The 16773-nt window shown below is 55.9% G+C and overlaps 1 protein-coding gene across 1 annotated transcript; it reads right to left on the bottom strand.

The window, feature by feature from the left end:
• Positions 1 to 6233: 6233 nt before the first annotated feature.
• On the bottom strand, positions 6234 to 16315 carry SNRNP40 (small nuclear ribonucleoprotein U5 subunit 40). Its single transcript, XM_075774284.1, is given in 11 exon segments — positions 6234 to 6848; positions 8562 to 8665; positions 11345 to 11406; positions 11827 to 11909; positions 12660 to 12780; positions 13730 to 13852; positions 14331 to 14496; positions 15120 to 15213; positions 15718 to 15847; positions 16056 to 16083; positions 16085 to 16315. Coding segments are annotated over 11 exon segments (1149 nt in total). The 5' UTR covers positions 16273 to 16315; the 3' UTR covers positions 6234 to 6798.
• Between the last annotated feature and the right edge of the window lie 458 nt (positions 16316 to 16773).

The raw sequence follows: 16773 nt of genomic DNA, 5'->3' as shown, positions 1-16773 counted from the left end.
AGGGGGTTTTCACTAAACTGATATTTTTACCCAAAAATGTCTATTTTTTGCTCAAGAGAACCAACACAGGGATTGGAGGTTTTTTTATTTCCCCCCCCCCCTTTTTTTCCCCTCAAAAAATTCTGGAGCAGAAAGAAATCACACCACCGGCAGCTTTTGCTCCCCTTCCTCAGCTGCAAGCAGGGATGTGCCATGGCCCCTGCCGGGACACCAGGACTTCGGGCACTTGTGCCCCTCACCAGAATTATTCCTTATCTCCAAACGGAGCCAAAAAAAAAAAAAATATAGCTCCCCAGGCCAAGCATCAGCAACGTTCCCCATGCAGCCAGCAAAGAGGCGTTAGGGGGAAGAAGGAGGCACGAAGCCGCTGCAGGGCACGCCGGGCTGGGGATGCTGTTTGCTGCCTTAAAAAAGGCAAAACCAGGGAAAAAAGGGGGTTTTAGGTTAATGGAAAACACCCAGGGGACAACACGGTTTTGCACCCCTGGCATTGGAGTTGCCTTCCCCCCCGCCCCCTTCTTTTCCTCGTGGACTCTTGGGGTTGATTTTTTTTTTTTTTTTTTCCTTCTTTTAGGCTAAAACTATTGTCCAGGCTTGGTGATGATTTGGAACGTGAATTTGGGGGGCAAATTTATACCGAATCTCTGCTCAGGGATGTCCCCAGCAGAGGCTGGCAGGGATGCGCCAGCCCACGGGAGCTGCTGTGGAGACGAGCCAAGGGGGCTGGTGAGCATCTTTCACTCTCTCAGGTAGTAATTAACAGCACTAAGTCATCAGAACAAGACAAAATGATGATTTTTGGCATGTTTATTAGCAAAGAAATCTTCAAAGGGACCCCATCTATCTGGGTTATGGTGATGGGAAAAAGATATTTATTCTGATGCATTATGTAAATCAGCGCGGGGTAAATACGTGCAAATCATCGGCACAGGTTGTGCGTAATTAAGCCGGTCGGGTAATTCCCCGTAACGGGGAGCTGGGATGGGGTTTGCACTTCGCTCAGGCTAAATCCCTCCAGAGCCTGGTGGGTGGCTGGATTTTGGGTGAGCCATCATACGCACCCCTTTGCTGGGGTACCAGGGGATGAAGGGATCTGGGATTCATGTTAATGAGCTGCTAATTAACCAGTGGCTGGAGCGGCAGAGCAGCCCTGTGAGCGTGAGGGAGGTGACGAGGTGCAGCCCAGCACCTTGGGACGGGGCAGCCGGGCTGGAGCAGGTGGCGGGGATGGACACGGCTCCACTGGGCTGTGCTGGGACAGAGCAGCCTGGGGACAGGGACACTCCATCCTGGGGACAGGGACGCTCCATCCCCGGGGTCAGGGATGCTCCAGCCCTGGGGACAGGGACACTCCATCCCCAGGGACAGGGACACTCCATCCCCGGGTCAGGGACGCTCCATCCCCGGGGACAGGGACGCTCCATCCCAGGTTCATGGATGCTCCATCCCAGGGACAGGGACGCTCCATCCCAGCGTCAGGGCCACCCCGTCCCTGGGGTCAGGGGTGCTCTCTGTGTGATGGGGACCCCAAATCTGGGCATCAGGCTCAGGCTGGGGGTGCCAAACGCCAGCCCACAGCCAGCACCTCGGCCGCTGACCTGGACCCCGCACCCATCCCTCCTCGCTTCACCTGGGAACAGCCCCAAACCCCGAGGGACACCTCGTGTCACCCCACGCAGGGCACCCTCTGCCCACCCAGCCCCGCGGGGACGGAGGGAAGGGCCGCGATGGCGCCGACCAAACCGAAGCCGCTTCCCCAACCAGCCCCGGCAATAAACGCCCAGCTATTTAACCAACCTTTCCCCGATTTTAACATAATTAGCCATCAGCCTGCCAATCAACGTCAGCTCCCGCGGATCACCGTTAATGGATTGCTGTTCAGCTGGCTGTTATTGAATCGATATAGAAATTAAAATGCATTCACGCCATTCTTTCTCAGTTGTCATCTTATCTCAGCATATAGCGAAAAGCGCGGCAGATTACAAAATCCATCATCGTTTAGCCTTTGTAGCTCGCAAAATTCATAATTAACAAAAAATTCCCATTCACTTGCTCATGTAATTTAATTAGTTTTCCATTAAATAGAGACTAAATATCATCTAATCCCCCAACAGAGCAAATAATTGTTTTCCATTCTTTTAGAAATTATCACTTTTTATTGTAACTATCAAAATTTATTAGGAGCCTCGGAGCAGCAGCGGGGAAAGGTGGGAGAAGCGCTGGAGGAAGGACAAGGAGGTAATTAGAGGGGTTGGCAGGGCCAGGGCTGCCCTCGGCTGAGCGGGGACCTCCCGGCACTGCGGTGCCCAGCGTGGGGATCACCAGCACCAGCACAGGATCTGGCCCGCCGCACCATGCCCAGTGCTCTGGGTACCGCATCCGGCCGGGAGCGTTTGCCGATGCTGGCGATGCCGAAGGGTCAAGGACCGGGCTGGGGACGGGGACGGGGTTGGGGACAGCCACACAGGGCCATGGCAGGGGGTCACTGGCAGCTCCCCCGGCCCCTCCACCAAAAGGGGGGGCAGCAGCCAGCAGCCCCCTCCCAGAGCAGCTCTATTGCGTGGAGGCTGTTCATCTGGATCCTGGGACAGATTTAATTTATAGTGGAAATCTCTCAAGCAAATACCTCCCTTGGAGGAATGAACCTGTTCAAGAAAACAATTTTCTCTGCGCTCGGATTATGCCTTTAACGGTTTGCTGCTGCGATGCCCCGGAGCTGGCGCGGCTCTGGCGTGGGATGGGAGCCAAGAGGGGCCCGCGCTCGCCCGGGTGCAGCCGGCAGCGGCCGGGAACCGAGGGGAAGCCAGTCCCCCCCCCGCGATGCTCTTGCTGCCCAGTGCTGCCCAGTGCGGGGCATCGCCCCGGCCCCGAGGGCTGCTGGCGGTGCTGGCCCTGGCGGTGTCTGGGGCGGGGGTACACGTGGGTGCACGTGTGTGGGTGCACGTGTGCCCGTGAGCGAGGCTGTGTGTGCGCCTGTGAGCGTGTGTATGGGCGTGTTTACGCCTGTGTGCACGTAGCTGTGTGCGAGTGGGTGCATTTGTGTGTGCGCTGTGAGCACGTGTAGGCACATGTGTACGTGCATGTGCGTGCACACGTTTATACACGCGTGGGTGTGCATGTATGTACGTGTGTGTACACACAGGGCACAGCACCCACTTTGCACACCAAGGACTGTGCCAGGGCCACGGGTGCTAGCCCCTCATGGGGACTGCCAGCCCCCCGCAGTGGGTGCCAGCCCCCCCCGGCAGGTGGGTGCCAGCCCCCCGCAGTGGGTGCCAGCCCCCCCGGCAGGTGGGTGCCCGGCTCTCCGGCGCAGCCCAGCACCGAGCCCAGGGGAAGGCCAGCCCTGGGGAGGGCACGCGGGGCCGGCTGTGCTCGCCGGTGCCCGGGTTGGGCTCTGCGGAGCGTTGAACCTGCTCAGCCCTGAGCACCCCCCCCAACAATAAATCCCCCTCTCGTCCCGACGGCACCACAGTTACGATCCACTGACCGCGTCTCCCGTTAGGAACAGGTAGGTGCTTCTCCTAAATCGACTTCCAGCTCTCCCTGAGGGCCGGGATGTCAGCGCACGGTCTGATCCGTCCCCCACTTTTCCACGCAGGCGGGTGGGCATCAATCCGGCCCCGACTGCAGAGGGGGATTGGTGGCTGCCCCCCGCCCGCGTCTCCCTCCTCACCCTCTGTTGATCTCGAATGCTTATTTGATCCCCAAGTTCCCCAGGGCTGGGGAACAGAGATGCCTCTCACGGCGCTGGGATGGGCACAGGACCCTGCCTGGGGAGCAGGGCTGGGCGCTCACTGCTGCGCTGAGTTTGCTGGTGCTCGGGTGGCAGCGCCGCACGCAGCGGGGAGACGCCCTGGGAGCAAACCGGCCGCCTGCCCCGGCGCTGGGCTCGCTCTGCCCGGCTGCTCCCTCAGGACCGGGGGATTTAGTGTTAATCCGGATCATTTCCCCGATCTGGGTCACAGCTCCACTCATGCTGACGTGTCGGAGGGGTGTCTGGGGGCAGAGGGGGTGGCACCCGCTCACCCCTGCGTGGGGTGCAGATCCATCCAGCACCCACTTCCTCACGCTGGGAGCCGCCGGCTGCTCAGCATCCTTCATGGGACCCCGGGTGCTGCGGGACCCCCGGGGTGCAGCAACCGCTGCCCAACAAAACCCTCCAGGACGCAGGGCAGGGGGAAGAGCGATGCCCCTCCCTGGCTTCCCTGTGGATTCCCGGGTTCGGAATTAGGAAAAAACCCACCCCTTTTCTTCTTTTAAACCAGCAAGATTCAGTAAACCGCAGGGTTATCATCCTGGCACCGCTGGCTCAGCCCCAAGAGTTTCTCTTCCCTCTGACACTTGGGCATATATTCAAATAAACCCGTAAGCCCTCGAGGATTATAACCTTCTAATTAAGCGCTAAATCCACGTGCCCGCACCCTCCTTGCTGGACAGCCCTTGGCGAGGGGACAGAGGCACAGCGTCGGTCCCCGGGCATGGGGCTCTGGGGACATCGATCCCAAACTGTGGCGCTCCCGGCCGGTCCCAGCTCTCATTTACGTGCGTTTCAGGGCACGTTATTTAATACTCTGCAGAGTTAAAAATAAACCTTCCCCCTGCCTCCAGCTCTCTCCACCCGCCTCTTCAGCTGAGGGGTGATTTCTTTACGTTGGGACACATTCATTCCCCGTGACCCAGCCGTGCGTGGGTGTCCCTGTCCCCCCCCGGGGACAGGCGGCTGGCGAGGGCAGTGGCGCAGGGACGACCGGGGCTGCGGCAGCCGCTCCTGCGGGCTCCTGCACACCGTTCCCGCTGGGAATCAGGGGAACGACGGGAGTGGGATGTTGGCAATGGACCAGGACCAGGCTGACGTTCCCCGCGCTTGAACCCGGAGCTCTGCTGAGTCTGAGCATTCCGAGCTGGTGCCTGAATCCATCGAGCCGTGGATGGAGAGGGTCGGGGAAGGAGGCACAGGTGGGGGCGATGGTTTCCTGAGAGTTGAACCCGGCCGCTCTCTCCAGCCCACCCCCGTCCGCACCACGGCTGCGATGATTTTGGACGAGGAGCCAAGACCAGCTCTGCACCAGCCCCGAGGGCCTCAAAAGAAACACCGTGGTGAGTGAGGTCCCACGTCCCCGAGGGGTGCGAGCAGCCTGCAGCCATCTGCTGAGAGAGGGACACGGCGCCAGGACAGGAACCATCCCAGGTGAGGGGACGGGGGACAGTGCCACACCCCCCCATCCAAGGGACATCACCCTGCCCTCCGGGGAACAGGCAGCCCCGTTGCCCTGCCTCCCTAAAGGCTGACGGGTCTGTTCTGGCCCCAGGCGTGCCATCCTCCAGCTCTTCTCTTCTGCCCGCAGCAGGGAACGCAGGAACAAGAAACGCTCTCGAGGGGACCCCACGCTTCTTCCCTTTCCACTGCACAAACTACCAGTTTCCCAGCTCTTAAATACCCCGTGGCCACAGCAGATTCCTCCCGGTCAAACGCTGGCCAAGGCGTCGCAGGACAGTCCCACGGCACGGCGCTGCTGGGTGGGAGCATCGCGTCTCCACGTTCCATCGTCCCAGGGAGCTGCAGCCCCCGGGCAGCCTCCTCTGGGACGGGGCAGAAAGGCAGCGAGAGGCGAGAAACATCTGATACGACCCGAGCCGAGGCAGCAAACGGGGGGGGAAATGGCGGGGGGGAAGGATGAGCAGTCTAACAGCTGAGGTGGACACATTCAGACGGGAAACGCAGCCCGCGCTCTTTGTGGAGAGTTAATTAACATCAGACAACGACCTGGGGAACGCAGGGGGAACCCCCTTGTACATTCTCACAAAGACCAGCCGGGGCTCAGCCCTCGAGTCAAGGGCTTGAGGCCGGTTTCACCCTTGGGGAAAAAAGTCCGGGCAGACCGTTCCCTTCTGGGCCAAACCCGGGGGCTGGAGCACAGCGAGCAGTCGGCCACGCAGAGTCCAGGGCTGCAGGGCAAGATCTGGCAGAAGAAATCCCATAAATCCCACCCTGTCCCAGCAGTCGGCCAAGGGTCTACGAGGTACGGACCTAACCTGCTCGAGGACCTGCCACCATCTCGTGCCACCAGCCTGGTTGGGGAGAGGGGACACATGGCCAGTCCCGTTCCCCCACCCCTGAGCACCGAAACCACGGCGCCTGGCACAGAAACCTCGCTGCCTTTACATTTATTTATAGCAGGAGGCTGGATTTTACTCAAAACATGAAAATAGGATTCAGCAGTAGCCCAATAATTATTTCAAGTGTGGTCATTTTTATTGCCATGAATAAAAAATAAAGCTGCTCCTCTGAAGTTAAGGTCTATGGCTTCCCCGGGTTATATACGAGTGAGGGACTTGATTTAGTATTGTACAATAGAAAAGTAAAACAGAACAATAAATCCCATCCACACAGTTCTTGTAAAAAGCTATCTATTTCAGTTTTGACCGTATAAAAAAAAACAACAAGAGAAACTCGACAGGGAATGTACAAGCCACATATGGAATTTCAACAAATTTTACCAATTTCAAGTGATCTGGGTAGGGGTTTAATAGTCGGTGGTACAGCCAAAAATTAAAATCTTTTCAATTCCAAATTTTCCTTCCTCCTCAAAGACGGGAGGAGAGGAAAAAAAGCTGTACAGCGAGACCACGCAGACACTGCAGCCTGCGAGAGGGCGGCTTGTCTCAGCAAGCTGCTTTGATGTTTTCCCACCGCCACAAGCACGAGGGGGGCTGGCACCGGGGAGGAGCAAGTCAACCCAACTTCTGTAAACCAAGGATCGCCGGGGCACGAATCCCACCAACTCCTCGTCGGCCTCACTGGATCTCCCCCATGTACAGTCTTTTGTCGCTGGATGCGGAGAGTACTGCGGGAGAGAGAGGGGAGGAACGTGAAAATTAAACCCAACGGTTTGAGACCTCCACTGACGACACCCCATTTGATCTGAACTCTCATTTCACTTGCTGTACGTGATCCAGAAAGCCAAATTGCATTCGCTCCCCAAAAACACTTCATGGAATTACTACTCTGGCATCTAATCACACGCTGCGTCGGGGCTGCCATTCCCCTGTCCCGAGGCAGCCGTAACGGCGTACCGCGTGTCACGGCTGAGCATTAAAATGGTAAAGAGAGAGTATAAACACGCTGTTAACGTTCTCAAGGATCCTGGAGTGATATTTCCATTGCAAGGAGCATTCGGATTGCAAACCGGGGCTGCACGCCGCTAGAGGGCACAGGCTGGCCGGGAAAGCCTCGCCAGGATGTTGTTGTTTTATCGCAAGAGGCAAAACGCAGCCGACACCCAACTCCACCACGCCACTGAGCCACCGTAACACCGAAAAGGCTCTTCGGGGGATTCAGGACACAAGCGTCAAAAGACTGACCCAAAAGCGCTGCTCTTGACACTGACAATAGTTTCATCCAAGTCCAGGAGAGATTTGGGGGATTTCTACGTGAACTGGCAGACTGGTGCCTGTCACCTTGCTGCGTTTTAGCTCCCCATGCACCCTCCCCTGCAGACAAGCATCGTGGAGCGGGTCCAGCAATTCGCAAGACTAACGTTCCCAGATAGTCGTAGAAATCAATTGCGTAACTCGCACGCAACGCCTGGATAGGTTTTTAATTTTTATTTTAAGCTCCGTGATGGATTCACAAAGAGGAGCTCAGCAGAACACAACTGCAAACAATCCTCTCCAGTTTGGAGAGCTCGCTCCGCTCCTCCAGCCCAATCTCCGCTCTGAAGACAGGGCAATGAATAACCAAGGAACAAAGCCATAACTCACTGCCCTGCCGCAGAGACTGTCATGCTCAGCACAATCGAGCTCTTGGCTTCGCTTCTGGGTTGACTCTTGTCAATTTTTGGCTGGAGCAACGCGGTGACCTGGCCGATGGTGCGAGTGCTTCCATAGAAACAAACGCCACCCCGCGGTCCTGCCTGGGCCACGTGCTGCACCAAGAAACCTGGTCCTGGCTAACGCAGGGTCGTTAAAATGGTTCCGAAACAGCCACCACGAGCATTGTCTCACCCAGTGCTGATACGGACACCGCTAGAACGGGGAAAACACCCGCTGCACAAAGAACCTGCTTTGCTTCCTACAGCTCTTGGGCACGTTCAGAGCCCCCAGGCTGGAGACGTGCTCCTGTGATCACCGTGCTCATGGGATCACCCAACGTGCAGTTGTAGCTCTGGTGTCCAAACCGAGGTAGCCCAAAACCTTTTTGCATTGCCCTTGGGAAGCGTGGGCGAGCCCCAGGCAGCAGCAGCCAAGCCACGGCTCACAGCCACCCACCAGTGACCAACACCGCAGAGCACCCTGCTGCTGCACGGGTGCCCCCACCCAGGTCTCCCCCTGAGCAGGACACAGAAGCAGACCCCCCACGCTCAGCCCAGCACCCCAGGGCACACCCGGCCCAACTCCCATCTATCGGAGAGGAGCAAGCAGGGGGCTGCTACCCCTAAATTTGTCCAATACTCGGGGCTCTGGGCCATGGGCAATTTTGGGGCCGTTTTCCAGAGGACCAGTAGTTCAGCCAGCCCTGAAACTATTTCCCCAGCTGACTTGAGGTGGGGAGGACTTACTAATGGGTTCCTCCGGATGGAAAGCCAGTTCGTTCACCGACCCGGCGTGGCCTGGCAGCTTGTACAAAATCCTCCTGGATGTGGTGTCCCACACGTAGACAAACCTACGAAAGAATTATGAGAGCAGGCATTTGAGAAGGGAAAGCAGCTGTCCCCTGCACCAACGGCTTCTTCCTGCAGTGGTTCACCACCCGGGCTGTATTAGCTGCAACTGTTAGCATGGATAAACAAGGAGCCTCTCAGGAGTAAAATGCTGCACTGCCAAATCCAGAAGAGCAGAGGTTTGAGCAAGAAGGAGCCAACACGTCAACTTGGTGTTAACAGCCTTGCTGCTGTCACGGCGTGACAGCCCCATCTCATCCCTCATAGCACAGAGATGGAGTTGAAAGCGTGAGACCGTACAGACCCTCAAGATAGCAGCAACGCGGTGGGCTAAGGGAGAAAAACAGCGCTGGGAGCGGGGAGGAGGGGTCCCACCATCACAAATACCTGCCTGCAAGCCCAGCAGCCATCCTCGGTTTGGCCTGGCTGGCAAGCGGTGAGGAGGAGCCAGGCTGCTCCCCAGCCCCTGCTACACTGTAATCCCTCCCAGCCAACAGCTTTCTGGAGGGGTTTCCTCCTGCTGTGCCATTAAAGTCGTAATTCCCTCCCCAGCAGTTATTAGGGGGCCGATCAGATCACACCGAGCCCTTTGATTAACCTCCTGCAGGCCTCGCCGCGGGCCCCCACCACGAGCACCACGCTTTGGCTGAAGGGCGGTGCAGGATCCTTCTGGCAGGAGGTCAGAAAGAAACAGCAGGCACCGGGCACGGATCAGCTTTTAGATTCCTCTTATAAACGGTCTCAGGGAGTGGGGGAAACGGTGCCTTGCTGTAAAGTACACTGTACCCCAGATCGTCGCTTGGTCGCTGCAGACGCCACTGTGCATCCCTGTGCCTCGTCTGCAGGACCTCAAACACGTCGGGGATCCAGAGCCCTTTCATCAGCCCCGCACGCAGCCCAGGCTCCGAATACCACGGCCGGACCCTTTCAGGCTCACGCAATGCCACCAGCAAGGGGTTCCTCAGTCTCACCTGTTCCTTTCCATTTGTCAGAGCTTTGCAAACTGGACAAAGAACAAGATTTGCTTTTACAATTAGCCTTTTAGTTGAAATAGAAGTGAGGTTCTTTCCCCCAAAAAAACACTAAATCATTTATAACACTTGCTGGCTAGGTAGAGAGGACACTGGACACCGACACAGGGCAGATCTGCTTTGTCAGGAGCATTCATTTTCAGGTGCATGCTATTCTTTTGACTTATTTTCTTGAAACACATAAAGGAGAAAAATCCAAGCCTGCACCCTTAAGTCACGAATGTTACTTAAAGCAGCGTTTCTTCAGGCACAACTGTTTTATCTAGCAGGCAAGAACTGTATCGAATGCTTTCTCAAAGCACTCTGCTGCTGCAGTTTTAATGTGGTGTCACAAAGGATGCAAGCAGTTTAAGTAGTTGATTTTACTATAACCCTTCTGAAGGGCTCAACAGTAAAAAAATATATTCAGGTAATTGTCCCTCCAACATACACACACTCCATGTAATGCAGGAGGAGAGAGTAATCATTGAGGCACTACTTTGTACTCAGACAAATGAAAAGTTTGTTTAATCTTGCTTTGCTCTCCCAGCAGATACTCCTCAAACAAACAAAAAAAAAATTAAAATTAAAAGCTCAGAGATAGCAGAAAGATTTGAGCAGCCTGACCCAACCTGCTGCCTGCTCTTCCCCACAAATGTCAGACCACAAAGCTGCATCTGCAGAACTAACCTAACGGCCTGGGACTTGCAGCCACACGTCGCCGCTGAGCAGACCTGCCGCAGGCTCGGCAGGCTAACGCACGGACATTCCTCCCCTCCTGCGCCGCCGCCGCCGCCCAGCAGGACTGGAAAGGAGAGTCACGTCTCGGCCACTTGCTGTGACAGCTGGCCCCACTATATCTGGACAGCGAGAGCTAAAGTTCTCCCTATCCTCTATCAGAAACTCATTAATTTGCTAATTACTACTGCTCCATGCCCTGGAGGCAGGCCTGCAGGAATTCCTGTCTCGATGTCACCGAGAGCGCGTCTGGATTTGCTCCAGTGGAGGCTGGTATCCTTCACGGTGACCTTCAGTGTCTGGCACAGCCCCTCTGCCAGCTTCCTCCTTCTACCCATTTTACTCCTCAGTCGTCTTAGTTTATAGAATATCTGATTTAAAAGTCCAATATGTGATAATTTAGTCAGATCTTTATTTCTTCTTACTTGTTAATTAAAGTAAGGATCAAGAACGATCCTTGGAACACCACTGGTGCCTCCTGCAAGCCGCCAAGCAGCAATTTCAGTGGTATTTGTGGTCCTTCTCAGTGTAACCCCTCACCACACCTCGCCAGACTCCCTGCTCCTAGAAGACTCTCACAAACATCTACCGGTACGAGCACAAGGGACCCAGCCCACTGACAACCACGCTCCCGTCGTCTGCTGGTCCTGGTGCTGGATCCCGTGGTTGGACATAAGCAGTAACGCAGATCTCTGGTCTGCCTTTGACAATAATAGTAAGATTTTACAACCACACGGCGCTCCTCCACTGACACAAAGATACATAAACACGTTGCTATAGGAATCAGGGCAGACAATGCTCACAGAAGAGCACAGAGCGTTGTTTGGGTCCTCACGCCTCTATGCACAACTCTGAGTCTTCAGATTACGATCCAGGAGCACCTGCAAACCGATTATGGATTCACGGTAATGGAGGAACGCAGAGGCAACTCACCTGTCGGCCGATCCCCCTGCGATTTTACTCCCGTCCGGGGACCAAGAGCACCTCAGAAGATTCTAAAATAAAAGAACGTGCACAGATCTATTTCTAAAGGAAGATTTAGTTTCCCCCTTCTACTTGAATTAAAATCACTGCGAGACTTTAAATATCACGAGCACCACTTTAATGATCTCCCTTCGGAAGATGAGATGGTGATTACAGATTTTATTTTATTGCTGGAAACATCCAGCACCTTGTTATGTTACACAAAGTAGATAGTAAATGTAGAAAATACTTAATTTACAGCTAATTATAGCTGAACTGAGCAAAGAAATCTCGTTACTGCAGCTTTAATTGGAATCCCACTTTGTGCATTAATCTTTGAGTTCTTATTAAAGCCTTTCTGGTTTAAACTTGAACTTAAAAAAAACAAAACAATTTACAGAAAACCTAATAGCAGCAGCATTTTACAACGTTTCTGTCTGCAGTACACTCACCTTTTCAAAATTATGTACGTTCCCCTGGAAAATCTTTACACATCTCTCTTTAGGGGCAAACGGTCGCACATCCCAGATGCGAACTGCAAGAGAGAGCCCGCGGTCATTAGCTGAAGATGGTGGAGGCACGAGGGCAAGGTCAGCTTCTGGAAATGTTCCTTTTCCTAAGACACGCTGCTAACGAGCAAAGACCTGGCCGTGCTCCTTGTTCTCCCCGTGCCTAGGTTTCCTCTGAAGCAAAAGGAAACCAGCAGCTTTCCCCTGCAGAAAGCTTCGATACGAAATGCAGAAATTTATAATTACACCAAGACCACTGCCAACGGGGTGGGGGTGGGGGAATCCAAACTAATTCTTACACAAACGAGCCACCACCTCTTTACACGAGGATTTGCTTTATTCTAACACGCTCCACGATCACGCTTCTAATCAGATCAGCTTCGCTGAGTGGAGACAGGCAGTTTGGAACCGCGCTATCGTTCCCTGCTGCGGGGAAAATGCCAAACCGCCCCTGACAAGAGCCAGGCCGAGGTTACGTTCAACTGTCTGCACAAATTATGTGTGCTGCAGCTTGCGTCCTCACTGCCCTTCGGGAGACGCGACTAACCCTTCCGATGCAGCTGCCCCCTCCCTGCAAAGGATGGGCTGCCACCAGCGTAACAGCAGGAATTGCAGCTTTATCTCTGGAGCCCAACTCCCTTCAACCCATCCCCACGTCCGGCTCTTGTTTTTCTACGTCAAACAATTTGAGCTGTTCCTTCCAAAACACCGGGCAAAGCGTAAGAGAGCAGCGCCTGACAGCTGTCTGCACACCATGCTCTCGCGTCAGGACGTACCCGTGTTGTCCATCGCGTTGGAGAGCAGGTAGGAGCCTTCTGAACTCAGACTAAGGCCCGTCACCGAGTCCGCGTGTCCCCTCATCGTGTAGGTGAGCTTGTTCTGGCGAAGGTCCCACACCTTTCGGACACAACATTGCGTTTTACCAAAGAGACTGTCGGAACTGCTGTTTCCAGAGTTTCACACAGGTACTGATCAGTCAGCTGATGACATCAGCTTTCCATTACAGTTGGCGGGGTCTAGAATTTTATACGTCTTGTAGGGAAAATGGAAATTGCCCCTTAGAAAACTTCTTACCTTACATGTTCAACCACCAAGGAGTTAAATACCAGCAGCCCCGTGCCCACAGGAATCCCTCTCTCCCTGGCTACAGCTCCCCCAGCTCCCAAATTCCACTGACCGATGGCACAGAGCAGTTGTCCAACCCCCAAAATTTCACGCTGTTCTCTTCCCAAGAGTTACTGCCTTTCACGGGGCAGTCGGAACAGATCTCATGTTGCTGCACTTAGCGATGGCTCTCTGACAAGCACATGCTCCCCACGCCTACGTAATGCTGGAGCCCAAAGCCGAAAGGACAGTAAGACAGACTGAACCCTACGGCTATCAGGAGACTCTCAGCTACCAGCTGAATGAAACATTGAGCTGGCTCTTAAATAAGAACTTTCCACACTAGCAGGTGACAAAAGTAAGTTGCAATCTGGAGCAGAGGGCAGAGAGCGTGGATGCGTCACCACATTTTCTTTAGTTTACCTCATAGGTGGCTCTAGAGCCTCCGGGATGGGCGCAAGCGTACCGTATTGGCTGCGGCGGGTGACAGCCGTGCTGGGATGCCTGGCCAGGAATGCCAGGGCTGTCCAGGCTGTCACATGGCAAACAGCCCTGGAGCAATTCCCTCCGAGTTTATTGGCCCTATGTCAACAGCGAGGTCGGACACAGCGGGTCCGCATGCTTCTTGTGACTGTCAAATTAACCACCAGGCCTCCACACTTGTCCTTGATCAACGCAAGATGCGATGGGATGAAAAAGGTACACGCAGTGGGAAAGGCACACGAGGACGCGGGTGGCCTACCTTAATATCGTTGTCGATGCCTCCGGAGATGATCTGATCGCTGGTGTCATTGAAAGTTACCGCCAGGACCTGGTACGTGTTCTGAAACGTCTGGACAGCAGCTTTCTTCCTGATGTCCCACAGCTGAAAAGACGCAGCAGTTGTAAAAGTTGCGTATAGATATTTACTGACAAAATTATAGGAAGTTGCACAGGTACTTGGCAGAGACTCAGACTGCTCTCCTGAAATTCCCTTTTAGATCCCGGGAGATCTCTACAAAAACATAATAAAAGTCTGGAATGAGGGAGGGAAGAAGGGGCTAGCGTGCAAGACTTCATTAACGGCTTGCCCTTCTCACGCTTTGTTAATGCGGATCAGCAGAAAAAGTACAACTGAGCAGATGAATCTTCTTAACAACTCCCCAAAGAATTACTGAAAAAAGGAGCAGTCAAATTTGATTTCAAATTTTGTATTTCCAAAATCAAAATTATTAGATGAAACCAAAAGAGTAATGAAATTACTCAATTAAATTAATTTAGTCCACTTAAATGGGAAGACCCCAAGAATTCTTTCCAAGAGCCCATCTTTCACTCCAGACTATCTCCTTACGCAATACACCGACCTTCACTGTCCCATCATCGCTGCCCGTACACACGAGCTGGGGCCCTCGCCTCGCTGGGTAACAGGAGTTAACGAACGACGTATGGCCTTTCAGTCTCTTCACTCTCTCTCCGGTCTCACTATCCCACACAGCCACGGTTTTGTCTGTGGATGCTGAGAAGAGCATGCTGTGGAGGAGAATCGCCATGAGGCTCTCTGTTTCGAAAGCATTTCTGCCCTCCCACCTTTTGTTTTTCACTCGCAAATTCCGTGACCAAAACTAGAAAGAGTCAGTGGGAACACGCCGTGGAGAAAAATCTCCCCCATATCCCAAGACAAAGGCGGTGTTTCAGAGGAGGCTGACCAACAGCGGGGCAGCTACACTGGAGGCACGTCCATTAACCCCCATTTCTGGATACATACAAATTGGTTTTCTGCCTCCTTAAACGCTACCTGGGACGAACACAGGAAGGAAAGAAAGCTCAGTGCCAACAGCTCAGGTGCAATAGCAGAACGGCCTTTTAAATTAACAAATATCTCACTTGTTTTCTTTCCCACTGTCTCCCAGATGACCGACACTAACTTTCCTCTGTTCTGCAAGACTGAAATCAAGGGCACTGGTGGCTCATGGGTGACTCCAGATCCTTCCCTCAAGCTCAAGTGGGCACCACTCCTTATCTGGGAAAGCCACGCTGCAACCGTTCGCCGTTCGCGGACCCCCAAGGCGCTCCGAGGGACTCTGGCCAGCTGAAAGCATCTTCCTCCAGAAAGAGCAGGGCCTGACGCCAAAAGCCGCCCGCGCACCACTCACCTGCCATCTGTGTTATAGTGCAGCTCCATAACCGCCCCGCTGTGTCCCTTCAGGGTGGCGTAGTTATCGCAGTCACCGTAGACGTTCCACAGCACTGGGGGAAAGGAAGGGAGAGGTAAGGACAGGGGACGCGGAAACGCCTCCCTTCTGCGGATGGAGCGACGCTCTGGGCAGTCAGCAAGACGAACTCTGAGCCATCGCCACTACCGTCTCCGATCCGGGACGTGTAGCAACGAAGAAGCGTTGTGTGAGCCCCGGAAGGACAGAGAGCTGGTTTGAGCCGATTTACGCTTTTAGGTCAAGCTGATCTACTTTTTTTTTAAAAAGAAAAACGGTAATTGCGTTCCTGCAGAGCGACGGTAACCTGCGCGAGGAACCTGGGACAAGCGAGGTGAGTTACGGCCCTGTCCGAGGGCCAGCAGGACAGTGACCGGCCAGAGGAGCAGGATGAAGCCCCTTGCTGCCCTCCCAGTGAAGCACTTCACGCTCAGGACCCAGCAAGCCGGAGGGCCGAGATAAAACCCCGTAACAGCACAACGGCCTGGAAGGGTGCGAGCCCGGCGCAGCGCTGGCTGGGACGGGGGCTCCTGCTACTCACGGATGAGCCTGTCGAAGCCGGCGGAGGCGAGGGTGTTGCCGTTGGGGTGGAACTTGCAGCAGTACACCTCTCCTTCGTGCCCCGAGAGCAGCATGATGGGCGCCTGCAGGGAGGAGCAGCGCGGCGGGCCCTGCGGGAGCGAACGGGGCAGCCGGCTGAGAGGAGGCCGGGGCGGGGGCGGGCGGGGGGCACCCCCGGGGCACGGCCACAGGCCCCCGCGCCCACCAGCCCCCGCGGGCCGTTTCCCCTCAGCCTTTCCGCCCCCCCCCCCCCCCAGGCCTTCCTTCTTCCCCCCCGCGGCCCGTCCCCCCTCCCCAGACCCCGTCCCCCCGCCGTACCGCCTGCAGCAGGGCCCCGGGGGGGGGGCTGCCCCCCGCCGCCACCGCCCGGCGCCCCCGGCAGCTCATGGCGGGGCCGCTTGGCCGCCACGGGCACGAGGGGGAGGTCGGAGGCCGGGGCGGGCCCGGGCCCGGGGGCAGGAGCGGGGGCGGGGGCAGGGCCGGGGCCGGGGCCGGGGCCGCCGCCCGGGACCTTCCGCTTGTGCTGCTCGATCATCGCCGCCGGCCGCGCGCGCCCGCCCGCTCCGCCCCGCCCTCCCGCTCTCCCATTGGTCGGCCGCGCCGCTTCCTGCCGCGCTAATTGGCGGAGCGCGGACAGGTGACCCGCCCTTCTCTAGCGTAGTTCCGGCGCGCGGGTGACGGAAAAAAAGCGCTGCGTGCCGGCGGGGGCTCCCCGCGCGGATTGGTCGCTGGAAGCGGAGGGCGGGCACCGCCTAACACGAGTAACGTCGATTGGCTCAGAGCTGCCGCCCGCGATCATTGCGCGCGGAGATTGGCGGATCGGAGAGGTGCCTGAAGCTGAGGGGTGTGTGGAGGGAGCAAGATGGCGGCGGCCGGAGGGAGCCAGTGATGGCGGCGGTTGGGTGGTGCTGACGGGCCCCGGCTTCCCCGCGGCCGCCGGGCAGGGGCTGTCCCGCCTCATCGGGCCGGGTCGGGCCGGCGCGGGGTACCTGCACCGCGGCCTCCGCCTCTGGCCCAGCCCAGCCGCGCCCGCCGG

This window comes from Balearica regulorum, chromosome 22 (genome assembly GCF_011004875.1).
Source record: "Balearica regulorum gibbericeps isolate bBalReg1 chromosome 22, bBalReg1.pri, whole genome shotgun sequence".
NCBI lineage: Eukaryota > Metazoa > Chordata > Aves > Gruiformes > Gruidae > Balearica > Balearica regulorum.
This window is presented reverse-complemented; position numbering and strand designations above follow the sequence as displayed.